The 12,973-nt window shown below is 44.1% G+C and overlaps 2 protein-coding genes across 3 annotated transcripts; both read left to right on the top strand.

Annotated features, from left to right (window-relative positions):
- Nucleotides 1-222: 222 nt before the first annotated feature.
- Nucleotides 223-1,318, top strand: LOC128707253 (cyclin-dependent kinase 7). The gene is made up of 2 exons (XM_053802204.1): nt 223-282; nt 350-1,318. Exons 1-2 carry the CDS (start codon nt 223-225, stop codon nt 1,316-1,318), a joined length of 1,029 nt encoding a protein of 342 aa, XP_053658179.1.
- A 1,159-nt stretch (nt 1,319-2,477) lies between these two features.
- LOC128719098 (phosphorylase b kinase gamma catalytic chain, liver/testis isoform) lies at nt 2,478-12,549 on the top strand. Of its 2 annotated transcripts, XM_053812719.1 has the most exons (9): nt 2,478-2,631; nt 5,794-5,963; nt 6,037-6,321; nt 6,412-6,502; nt 6,591-6,727; nt 6,796-6,893; nt 8,300-8,383; nt 12,169-12,327; nt 12,410-12,549. In XM_053812719.1, the coding sequence occupies exons 1-9, from the start codon at nt 2,540-2,542 to the stop codon at nt 12,542-12,544; spliced, it is 1,251 nt and encodes a 416-aa protein (XP_053668694.1). In that variant the 5' UTR covers nt 2,478-2,539; the 3' UTR covers nt 12,545-12,549. The 2 variants fall into 2 exon arrangements, with proteins under 2 accessions (XP_053668694.1, XP_053668695.1); XM_053812720.1 differs by lacking the exon at nt 8,300-8,383.
- Nucleotides 12,550-12,973: the final 424 nt, after the last annotated feature.

Below are 12,973 nucleotides of genomic sequence, written 5' to 3'. Positions count from 1 at the left end.
GCTTGCCTACCTCAGGAACGCCTCATCCGTCACGATTTGACAGTCAAACGATAAGTTTTCAAACCAAACGTCAATTGTTGACGTTTCTGTTACGGATCGACTGTAAACAATCATTCACCGGCCTTAACAAATTTCTGCGCAAATTTTCACTCCAATACTTGATCGCCTGTTTCGTGGTTTTTTGTTAAAATTGCTATCGTTTCACTCCAAGTTCTATCCTCAATGGAAAGCTTCAATCGCTTGAATAGATATGAAAAGATTGACTTCCTGGGCGAAGGACAGGTATTGGGAGCATTGCCAGTGAAACTTGGCAACTGACTAACCACGCGCTCAATCTCCTATTTTTCAGTTTGCCACTGTTTACAAAGCGCGAGATGCCGAAACGAACGAAATAGTTGCGGTGAAAAAGATCAAGATTGGTAACCGGGAGGAAGCCGCTGATGGTATTAATCGCACCGCTTTGCGGGAAATCAAACTGCTGCACGAACTGCACCACGAGAACATCATCGGATTGTTGGATGTGTTTGGGCACAAGAGTAATGTGTCGCTGGTGTTCGATTTCATGGACACGGATCTGGAGATTATCATTAAGGATCCGAAAATAATCCTCACACCAGCCAACATCAAAAGCTACATGATCCAGACGCTCCGAGGGTTAGAATACCTGCACATGCACTGGATACTACATCGGGATCTAAAGCCAAACAATTTGCTTATCAGCGGGAACGGTGTGCTAAAGATAGGTGATTTCGGCTTGGCAAAATTTTTTGGCTCACCGAACCGCATCAACACGAACCAGGTCGTTACACGGTGGTACCGGTGTCCGGAGCTGTTGTTTGGTGCCCGCCAGTACGGCACGGGGGTAGACATCTGGGCGGTGGGATGTATGTTGGCCGAACTGTTGCTGCGCGTACCGTTCCTGCCCGGTGAAAGTGATCTCGATCAGCTGACACGAATATTCCAAGTGCTCGGCACACCGAACGAAACCAACTGGCCCGATGTGAAGTCGTTACCGGATTATGTACAGTACAAGTTCTATCCACCCATACCACTGCGAGACATTTTCACGGCAGCGTCGGAAGATTTGCTCGAACTGGCAAACAAAATGCTGGCATTGTACCCACTGCACCGGTGTTCTTGTACCGAGGCACTGAAGATGGCTTACTTTTCGAATAAACCCGCACCAACAGTCGGTCCCCGGTTGCCCATGCCCGCCAGCTACAATGCGGCCAATAAGCCAGAAGAAAAACCATCGCTGAAACGTAAGATCTTGGACAGTATTGATGGTGGTACCGTTCCGAAGCGTTTGCAATTTTGATCGATGCTGGAGATGCGAGCGTTGTGCGATACCTTAATGAACAGTTGTAAATAAAGGCAAGCTTCTTTCTGAAGTATCCAAATAAATCGAGACTTTTCACTGTATCGAGTTTCATTTATATTCCTGGAAGAGTTTGGGTCCATAACTACACATGAAGCAGCTGCCAAGTTGGAATAAACGTGCGACCAAAAATTGATTTCAATTCAACGAAATGCTCGCCAAACAGCTCTTCATATTGCGCTAAACCCAAAGGCGATTGTTACCAAGATACATAGAGCCCACGAATCTTGATTGTTCCAAATGTACCAGTCTCTTGCAAATCGTACTTAGGCTTATGTCAAATTTGACAGCTTCAGTAAAGAAAAACATAGAAAAACATCTTTCACTCTCATCTCCTCGAAACTCACTACTCGGCACACTTTTTGCACAAAAAAGCCGCAAAACATCGGTTCCATAAAATCATCCTCTCGTACTAATTGTAAAAGTTGCATGTGTGAACAGTAGAAACGCTGAATTGTTTAAATAATCGCACCGAAAGTTTGCTGCACTCTGTGTGTTTTCTCTTCTCTGCTCGGCTCCGTTCTGCTGTGTGTGTGTGTGCATCGTGGCATGTGTGTGCGACCGTCAAACTGACATCCCATCTGTGCTCGAGTGGTCCTCTACACTGCGCTCACGGCCTTCGTCCGGATTGTCCCACACATCGAGCCAACCGAGTGTGTTTTAACCTTTCTGACATTGAAAATTGTATCACTGTAAAAATTGTACCATTGCGAGTCGGAACCAAACGGCGCGCGGATTGCAATCCGGTACACACGTACGGTTTTGTTCCAAGTTTTTGGTGCTGACCAGTGGAGCACGGGCGTCTTGCCTGGAGTTCGGTAACACGTACACGTACCAGTGAAGGAAAATAGTGTGAAGGCAGCTGAGCAAGTGCTACCTAGTGGAACGTGTGGTGAAAGAATTTCGAAGCCCAGCTTTAGTTTAATCTAACTTCATTTAATCGTTCCGTCTGTCCGTTGCTCGTGGTACGGTAGCGATACAAGCGTCAGTGGTTCTACATCATCATCGTCATTATCTTCGTCGAGGTCGGACGACTGTACCGGAACCAGCGATCCGGCCGATGCCGTCACCAGCAGTGAAGTCGACCGGCTTTTACTCCAACTGAACCGATATCGTTTATCGTACTGTGCACCAGCGCGTAAAATAAGCCTCAAAAAAAGAATGGCCAAAGACGAGGAGGACGATCTGTTGCCCGACAAGGATGCGGCAAAAGGATTTTACGCCAAATATGAACCAAAGGAAATTCTCGGCCGGTAAGAAGGGAAACGTAACGGGTAGGAAGATTTTCTCCATGAGCCCATGAGCAACATCCTACACTGGCTTACATCATAAATCGATCGTAGTTTTGTCGTTGCTTTTGTCCTTTTCAGTTGATGCCTTCTGCAGTACAACACTCTCAGCACCGTGCTCTGACGTGCCGCCGCCTTGGCTAATGTTGAGTAATCAATTTCTTTTGGCAGCGCGATCAATTTATTTCAATTGATCGAAACGCGCTTCTTCGCGGTCGATTTCGGTTTTGTGTGCGCAACCTGGCAGACAGTTTTAGGGGCTCGCCAGTAAAATATTCACCGGTTTTGTGGTGGGTTTGGCACCATGCGTTACCATTCACACGTAGCTGAGGTGAGAATGTGTGAACTTCTTGTGCCCGATTCTTAGCAGGGCATGATTTTGCATCGTTACCCAGGGAGACAACATTCCAATGCCGTGTAAATGTAACGCGCATCAGTTTGGAGTGTTTCTTATGGGAGCGCTTTACTTTTTGGCGTTGTCCATGGAAACCAAGGAACCATTGATGTGTATACGGGTTTAAAGATTTCAATATTCTAGGGGGTTTTCTGGGGTTCATGTGTTACAACTGACAACGTGACCGAAACTTCAATTCGGAAGGAAATTGCAATGGACATAAACATCGCAATTAAAGCCCTTATCCCTTTGTCAATATCCACGTTCACCTGACCGTAAGCGAGCGTCTTATCAATCAACCAATCCAGCGGGTGATACTATGAAACGATACGCTTCTCCCTGTGCTGGGACAGGCAATTCAGAGAGCGATTTATTGCGGGCAATTGTACAAATCCACCTGATTCATTGTTTATCTCTCAGCCCTTCTTGTTGAAGCCCCTGGAGCGCTCCATGGCGTACAATGGTCGGGGAGGCTTCACATGTACACCGTTCTAGACATCACGCTTTTTCCTGCTTTTTCGCTAAACCTGGAAGACCTTGGAAGCGTTAGATCCTATGGCTACGATGCCACGAAACCACCACGAGATAATGGACTGGCCGTGCCTGGGACGCGAACAACGCGTACTAACAATGCAGTTTGAGTTTTCTGTTTGAACGAGCTTTGATGGTTTTGTTTTGTCTTGAATTTACTGCCTTGCTCAACGCAAGTGGAACGAAGCGGCAAAGGAATGCGCGTCACCATTGACGCGTGTAAGAATCGACACCTTGCCACGGCCAGCGGCCGGTAACGGCCAGTTTTAATGAAGCACCAAGCCTACGACAGGCGACAGAGTGCGCTAAATTTATTTCTTCAACAATCGGGATTGCTAAAAGTAGGATCAATTCGCACGGGGTGGAAATTGGCTATTTAAAAAAAAACAAGAAGATGCAATAATATAACAGATTTACTTTTAGGTGATAGGGATATAAGCGAGAGTGAGAGAGAGCCTGATCCACCTCACGACAACTTGTGGCTGTCCCGTTTAAGACACGGGTCTATTTCCGATTAACCTTTCCCACTTTATGCCGCTTAAGCACGAGCAACCGTTCTGTCGGACACACGGATGTCTCAAAACGGATGGTGATGGTTCTGTACAAAATCCTTTCGATTTCACACCAAGTCATATTCCTATACACACTACTTTACGGCTAGTTGGGATTGTCCAATGTGCTGGTCAAAACAAAAATGTCCTTGTACTATTGTAACCCAACTTTCTTTTGCAGTCCGCGGTGTTACCGGCTACGTGTTCAACATTGATAGTACCTCCTCAAACATTCCCAAAGATGATGAAATTCTTTCGCCCCCCAACGAAACTATTTCCAATTGGTTCGTTATTCGCGATTCGTTCTCTGACGCCACAGTGTCGGGGTTCGGATTGACGTGCCCCCAAGAAAGCGTGTTCGGGTGTGTTAGTGTGGTGCCCCACAATGCCACAATTAAGCCTCCGCGCATGTGTGTGCTTGGGGTGTTATTGTGCCTATTTTTATACCAACCAAACTTACCGCCCCCTCTGCCACCTTTCAGCTTTCGATCGCGATTTTTAGCGAACGTTTGTGTTCGCTTGAACTGTAAACACGATCGCTACATCGTAACGTTTTTTTTTTTTCTTGCCGATCGATTTTTACAGCTTGATAACAGGGCGACCCGTCGAATCAATCGCTTCAGAACGGGTGTGTAACGTGAGCATAGTCACGGGACTATACAACGAACCCGGCAGGAAAAGCATTCCAAATCTTGACACGCGCCAGCGCAGAGCAACTCGCGAACACGGGCGAACGAGATACCAATATGGTACAGGAGAGAGTAAGCAGGAGAGTGACTCGATGTCGCCATCGATCATTACTGCGCCGTTGGTGCCATTTGCGCGTGGATGAATGAACAGTTGGCGATGCCCTTCCCCGTGTTGGCCTCCCACTCTCCCATTGTGGAGGGGTTCGTTTTTTTTTTATCGACACGTAACACTGCAACGCTTGCAGCAATACGGCAACCTGCTTCCGGACTGTACTAGACACTTTGATTTGCGTGTGCAAAATTGGACGTCACACCAACCCGCTTCCGAGGTATGATGATCTGCTGAGATACGCGTGATGAAGATCTGCATCAGTTGTCTTGGATGCAAAGATCAGTATGAGCGCTTGTTATGTTAGTCCAGTCGGACCAACTGAATGTGCACTGCAGGGAAGGTTCTTGGCTACCGCATCGTTAAAAGAATCATGGCAGGGCGATCTAACGCGCGTCAATTGAAAGTTGGACGTGATTTGTTGTCCACCGGTAGAGATTGTTAATTTGCATGGTCAACTGTGGAGGCAGGAGACGTCCTCTTCAATGAGTAAATTAGATTGCCGATCTGTCCAGTGGCTGTTCACGCGCACTGTCTTGTGACTAGCTCCTGGATTACGTTTTATCTGATGGACAATGGTGGGTTGCGCGAATTCATTCGCAGCAAGATGCTAAGTAAGGTATGAGCTCGTTCCCCCAAAAAGATCACTAAGGGTCGGATCGCTGATCGTATGATCGTCACACGTCACACGTGCCACATGTCTAGACGCTTTGCCCTCCTCGGAATAAATTAACGCACCCGACCTAATGAGGTCTATCATAAACCCATTATCCGCTTGTCATCAATATTGAGCAGTAATCTGTCGATTGCATATGCAACTATAAAAATCTTTCTGCTCCCGACATCTTACAGAGGCATCAGTTCAACGGTGCGGCGATGCATCGAGAAGGAAACGGGCAAGGAGTTTGCGGCAAAGATCATCGATCTCGGTGCAGCAGAAACGGGCGATTCCAACCACATGCTGGAAGCAACCCGTCAGGAAATTCAAATTCTGCGACAAGTTATGGGACACAAGTTTATCAGTAAGTGCTGGTAGCACGTGCAATGCGTCGTTCTGCTTTAATTATAAATTGCGAATTCTTCTTTCGTTCCCAGTTGAACTGCAGGATGTGTTTGAATCGGATGCCTTCATTTTCCTGGTGTTTGAACTGTGCCGGCAGGGTGAGCTGTTTGACTATCTCACGTCGGTGGTGACACTGTCGGAGAAAAAGTCCCGGTACATTATGCGCCAAATATTCGAAGGTGTCGATTACATACATTCGAAGAACATTGTGCACCGCGATCTGAAACCGGAAAATATACTGCTAGATGATAATCTCAACGTAAAGATCACAGATTTCGGGTTCGCCCGGGTACTAAAGGAGGGTGAAAAGTTGTACGGTGGGTATGAGTGATTTTCCCGGTAACGCGGTGTTACATGTAACGAATTTTGACTAACATTGCTCAATACCTTGCTTACCCTAACACTAGATCTCTGCGGCACTCCGGGATACTTGGCACCGGAGACGTTGAAGTGTAACATGTTCGAGAATGCACCTGGATACTCGAAGGAAGTGGACATGTAACTATCCTCTTATATTCTCGAATATTTCCTCCACCGACTAACTGACTGGCTGTATTACGTGTTCGTTACATTTTCCCGCCAACAGATGGGCCTGCGGTGTCATAATGTTCACGCTACTGGTAGGTTGTCCCCCGTTCTGGCACCGTAAGCAGATGGTAATGCTACGTAACATCATGGAAGGCAAATATAGCTTCACGTCCCCTGAGTGGGCCGATATTTCCGGTAAGTATATTGAGCTGTTTGGTGAGCATAATGGGATGATGCTAATGCATGATGCCTTTTCTCCACAGAGGATCCAAAAGATCTGATTCGCAAATGTCTGGTGGTAGATCCATCGAAGCGAATCACCGTCACAGAAGCACTGAAGCATCCGTTCTTCAACACAGTAGTAAGTAGGATAGCTTGCCGGTGGCTAGTTTTCGTTTGACAACAGCGCTGTGTGGCTTTGGAATTGAATTTCTGAAGCGTTTCCATTGCTTTATCTAGCCATTCCCTCGCTTTTTTTATTGAGCACTTCTTGTGCATTTTCTGTACATATTTTCTTGGTTTTTAGTTTATTCCTCTTTTCTTTCCTTCCGAATTGAATGCTTTGATATGTTTTTCCACAACACCACAAGAGTTTATTTCATTGGATTGAAATGCACTGTGAAAGATCGGATTGGTGAACGGGTGTAGCAAAGGGAATGGAAAACGGCAATTAAACCCAGCGCGAGAAGCTACACTGACGGTGTGGCACATCATGAAGCGATAGCATTGGTATAGCTTGACGAAAGTGTCGCGTGATCTGCTCATGGTAAAGAAAACGTTTTAAAAATAACCCGTACTGCGAACCGTATACGCTGATACGCGCGCGAGATGATACGCAAACGCATTATTGTGTTTTTTTTTTCTTCCTTTCTAAACTGTCTCCCGTGATCTCTCTTGATCGCGACCCGTTTTGCGATTGACGTAGGGCGCAACAGAGCGCATCTGTTTACCTCTGACTGTATGATAGTGTAATGTGTGTGCATTTTGTTTTCGCAAAATATGAATCGTCGTCGTGAGAGACAGCCACCATTGAGCAGATAAAGATGGAATGAATCATTTTGTTGATCGTTTTTCGATTAAGCTATACTAATGCTACGTTCGTGGCAGATTCTTGCCTTCCGTAGAACAATAACACTAGCTACAGTTTACAGCTCACTAACATTTGATGCAATCCAGAGCACATTCGGAGCAAATATTAACCATATCCTTTTTGTTATTTTTTTACTTCCTCTTATTTTTATTCACACTACCCATTGATTGACGGATTTGGCAAAAATCGTGGAAACCTTCCAAATGTGTTTTGGGACGTTTTTACAATAAAAAATAAACACACACGCACCCCAACATATTGCACACACATCTGTGCAATGGTTAAACCTGTTGTGTGGTACATCAAAAACAATGGACTATCCATGCACGGCCAACCTACCGACCCGCTGGAACATCATGGCTCTTCCTGGCAACGCGCATCCTGCGCCATTTCTACCGACATCATCTTCCAAAATTCGCCTCTCACTATCGTAATGGTTAAATGGCACACAACCACTTTCCCGTATGTGGAACACTCATTCCGATTCGGTCACGGGGGAAAACGAACAACCACCGTATCGAACGCTAATGGGGACGCAAACGATACAAAACCAAACATGTACCGTCCGGTTTGTTTGTGGTTGGACATATCTCAACGCCGGTAATGACACGGTGATTGGTAACTGGTCCACCATATCAAACACCCCCAATCTGGCCGGGATGTGTACGGTTACATAGCTTTTCGAGCAAGACATTGGACCTCTGAAACGGAGCCTTTCGGTTAAATCGAGGCGCTTCAGTCGCATTGCTGATCTGGCACTGGTAACGTTGATATACTGTTTTATTATGTTTAATATTTTGTTCGTTTCGTGTTTCGCTGTTTGTCGATCTTTTTGTTCAGTGTTTATGTTTTTTGTTCATTTTCTTTTTTATGTTCATGTTATTCGTCACATTTGGTTTTAATTATCTCTTTATAGTATGTTTGTCTGCGACAAGGTTGGAAAGACGCATTTGAACGTTATTATTATTATATTTTTTAGTATGGTGATCTTCAACTGTTCATGTTCGAATTAATAACGTTGATCGCAGACTGAACGTGTTGAGGTTGCTTATTCAAGCAAGAATACTTGCTCCCTTTAATTCACGCTCAAACATCACCATCGTTTTGCGCCAGGCTAAAGCATTGCATTACAGTCTTATGTTCCTTTTACCCTTTTTTGATCAGCGTAATGACCGAACCGTTCAACAACCCAGAGAGATTGGTTGAGCAATTTTCGCATTAGTTTGTCACAATGTTCGAAGAAGTTTTGTCATATTATCGCTAATTTTGTCTCCATTGTGACGTGTTTCTAACGCGTGTTCGTAGCTGCTTCGTTGCAGCTCAGTCAAATGCTGAATACGGTTGAAGATGGAGGAAGTAAATAATCATCCGCATGGATATTATTTTCCAGTGGTTGAAGAATTTTTCAAACGGATAGAGTGAACACAGTGCTTTAGTTCTACAACGTGTGGCTGTGGGCTAAACGATGGTGATTTTGTTGTGTTTTGATTTTGGATTATCTTTCATGTCATTACGTTTCTTCGTGCTTTCTGTTTGGTTTAGCTTACACAAAATTTACAAGACAACAGGCGAAAAAAAACCCTTCCTAATACATCAAATGTGCATCATTAATCGGCGGTCGATACTGACTATCGTTTCTTTTTCTCATACTTGTCTTCCAGAACCCCACGGAAAATGTACGACTAGCAATCAAAATTGAAGCGTAAAATTTTTGACTACTAATTTTAGTACTATTAATCACTTAGTGATTATCGCTTACGCAGTAGCTATGACCTGGTTGTTTTTTTTTTGCTTGCGGGAAAATCGTTGGACTAGTGTGTCTACTAGAAAGAAAAATCTTTAAATCATTAGAAGCGGTTTATTTGATTTTTCTCTCTCTGTTGCCTACGACTCGAATCGTTTTTCCACCAGGGCTAAAAGCGCTTTGTGCTAATCTGGCATAGATGTGGGCTCCTCTCGGACGACTGTCCATCGCGGTTGTGTGGCTAGGGTGCACGCACACGTATGCAAAGAATCCAGTTTAAAATTCAAATCATCAATTGACGTTGTGCCTAAATGCTAAAATAATTTGCATACGTTGAGGTGTTATCAACACACAACTCGACGGAATTATGCTATGAGGAGACACCAATTTGTGCCAGCGATTTTACTGTGACCCTCTCACTTGCTATCGTGCTTTCTACCGTTGGCGTCGGTTAACATAGTTGCTAGTTTGCGGCTTTAAATAACAAACGCTTTGTGCTTAGACAACATTATTATAAATCACACCCTAAATGCTCTCCACTCTTACCGCGATTTACTAGTTCGCACTGTGTACTATCCTTGTGTGTTTTCGTCGAAAAGAATGCCACGTCCTGGCGTGTCTTTTATATCCATTGTATTTCGTCCTCATTGCATCATTCACTAACCAATGTTGATACACACCCGTACGTTATGGAATACGCATGGTTTTTTATCAATCGTAGGTTGTAATCGTCCATAACTAATCCTTGCCCTGTCCTTTGTATGGTGAGGGAGAAGAAGAATTTCGCAAAATAAGAGCACACATCATAAGTGATTGTATGACAAGCGCATTACATACTTCAAATCCACCGTTTCTATTCATCGATACAATTATTTCTTTTCTATCCCAGGTAGCATGTAGGGCACTGAAACTAACTTGCATTACCAAGCGAGTGAAGGTAGACGTTTTCTTATTTGCTTCTATTATGCATACTATCGTAGCGCATAATAGTTTTGTTTCGCTATTTGAACACACTGGCCCAACAGTAAACTACAAACAAAAGTAGCAGAACACCTTCAGACGAACCCACATTTACACGCGTATTAAAGAGACGGGGTGTGTTTACGACAGTAAGGCTAGAGAATAATTGTCTCCTGGTTGGCGTTTACGGTGTACTTTGTCTGATCGACACACACTCTTACACATGCCACTGAAGACAACAAACCAATAGGGATTAGAATTATCAAATACTTTCACAGCACAAACCCTTGTTTATGTATGGTTCAATAGTTAAGTTGTACAAGTGATCGTGATCGTTTCCATTTTATCCTTTTTTTTTTTAACTTGTAAAACAATTAACTGTAAGGTGCTTGCTGAACGTTTTATTAGGAGGTTCATGTGCTGGGATAAGATTTTGGCTTTCATTGTGTTGTGCATTTAAAAAGAATCATTCCTTACACGGTTGTATATACACATATGGTGTGCTTATGCAGTTTTAGTTTTGTTTTAAATACCAAAAAGAGAGAGAATTTATATTTTGGATTGTTGATAGATATGGCAAATTTAGAAAAATTCTTCTACGGCATACTAGTTGTGCCGACTCGGCTGTACATAAAGGTGTTCAAACATGGCTGTTACTTTTATCGGGGAGGAAGTTTCGAATGAAAATGAAATAACACCAATATTGTTACAACTCTTTCCTTTCAAATTACATATTGCAGGCCTACATGGTAAACTGTACGTCGTGTAAAGGCACCTTAAGAATATATATCCCTCCTGCATTAATTTATATACCACCTTGTCATTTAGCTTAGCTTGTGCCAAGCTTTTCAATGAGCACTGTTTTCTGCGTGATATATCTGTGCTTGCATAAACTGTTGAAGGCATTTTTTTGGCTTTGTTTGTTGCTGACACCTACGCAATGATGCATTAAATCCCAAAGGGGAAGGTTGTACTTGGTACTGATTTGTTTAAGCTTTCTCCCCCCTCGGTTGCATAAACGAATGTGGGTGTGTACATTAGGCCTTACCAAAACCTTTTTGTAAGTGTGCTGTGTTGCAGTGATGGTGTTTGTTTTCCTTCCGTTTTGTTGTAACGTTGTAACATACACACTGGCCAATATAGAAGCTTTTTACTTACTCTACCCCCTGTATACAGAGCATACACCACCAGAGTACCGAAATTGTAACGATCGTACCAAATTTGCCTATCTATCTATTTCTCTCTCTCTCTCTTTTTTTCTTCTACTACCCTTTTTCTTTCTTCATTCGCAGGCTACAGTTTACCAAACCAAACAATCAGAATCCTTTAACTCAAACCATACTCAACATTTGTGCTCTTGTTTCACGAATATCCTCTCTTGTTACATCCATGTAAATTGCCACATTCTACTACTGTATTACGTTCGGACGGACGGGACAGAATCGTGTAGAGCGATATTAACGGATTGATTTCTTTCTCTTTCTCTTTTCTCTCTCTCTCTTTCTCTGATTCTCTCTATTTATATTAATTAAACGTTTGTGCCCTTTTATTCTTTCCATTATACTGAAAAATCAAACTCATATTTTTGAAACATCTTTCCAAACCTTCGTGTAACATGTTTCATCTGCCATTTATGTTCCATTCTTTCACCCAACGCATTTACCATTAATTGCAAAATGATGTCCTTCCCCCTACACCCCACCCGTATTTAACCCGCGCTTTTCTTTCCACCCGATCCACTTTGATTTAATCCCTGACAACAACAACAAAAAACCAACGTCCCCATCTCTTTTCTGCATCTACTTTTGTTCTCTTTCGCGTCGCTGAACACTAAACTTACAGTTACGTAAGCAAAGCCAGTTCAACGCTAGGAAAAAGTTTCAGTTTGCTATACTGTGCGTACGCGCTATGATCCGGATCAAGAGGCTACGGTACACGCCGGAACCGCTGCGTGTGGAGGATGCGCTCAGGGACCCGTATCGCGTCAAAGTACTGCGCAAGGTGAGTAGATGCGCGCGCGCGTCCAAACCGGCTGAAGCGGCTAACACTTTTGTCATCTCCTTTTCACCTTTTTTTCCACCAGGTCATCGATGGATGTGCATTTCGAGTGTACGGCCACTGGGTCAAGAAGGGCGAGGGCCAAAACCGGGCCGCTCTGTTCGAGAATACGCCTCGATGCGAAGTTTATAATCTTTATATCAACAGCCTTAATCGATAGGCTGTAGACAAATAGAGGGAAGGATGTCGTCAGCTAAGCATCGTTTCGCAGCCAAAGATCGAACGGTGTAGGGCTTTTGATTGTCTGTGGCGCACTGCGCCTAGGACCACACAGCAAACTACACCGCACCCGATAGGAAGTTGTGCAACTGTACACAGGACCTTTGGCAGCATTAGGAAAATGGTCACTCAAATCGCAAACGGTGGTTATTTTTACACTGCTGCAATAAGTTCGATAAGCAATGATAGGGTAGCGTTAACGTGTAGCAATTTATCGTCGCGACACTCGCGGTGTGAAGCATCCGTTTCAACCATCCGACCACCTACTTAAACCTTCATCCACCATCATCCATGTTCTGATTCCTGTTTCATCTCATCTGCGCTTTCGCTGTGCCGCTGTGTTGTAAACGGAGTCGGCCGTTTCCTTGTA

Source organism: Anopheles marshallii, chromosome 2 (assembly GCF_943734725.1).
Source record: "Anopheles marshallii chromosome 2, idAnoMarsDA_429_01, whole genome shotgun sequence".
NCBI classification, from domain to species: domain Eukaryota; kingdom Metazoa; phylum Arthropoda; class Insecta; order Diptera; family Culicidae; genus Anopheles; species Anopheles marshallii.
This window is presented reverse-complemented; position numbering and strand designations above follow the sequence as displayed.

Bases quoted from the DNA above. Each gene is read 5' to 3' on its own strand.
- LOC128707253 (XM_053802204.1), top strand. From the start codon at position 223: ATGGAAAGCTTCAATCGCTTGAATAGATATGAAAAGATTGACTTCCTG. The intron at 283-349 runs GTATTGGGAGCA...CCTATTTTTCAG, and splicing joins ACTTCCTGGGCGAAGGACAG to TTTGCCACTGTTTACAAAGC.
- LOC128719098 (XM_053812719.1), top strand. From the start codon at position 2,540: ATGGCCAAAGACGAGGAGGACGATCTGTTGCCCGACAAGGATGCGGCA. The intron at 6,503-6,590 runs GTAACTATCCTC...TCCCGCCAACAG, and splicing joins TACTCGAAGGAAGTGGACAT to ATGGGCCTGCGGTGTCATAA. The intron at 6,728-6,795 runs GTAAGTATATTG...TTTTCTCCACAG, and splicing joins TGAGTGGGCCGATATTTCCG to AGGATCCAAAAGATCTGATT.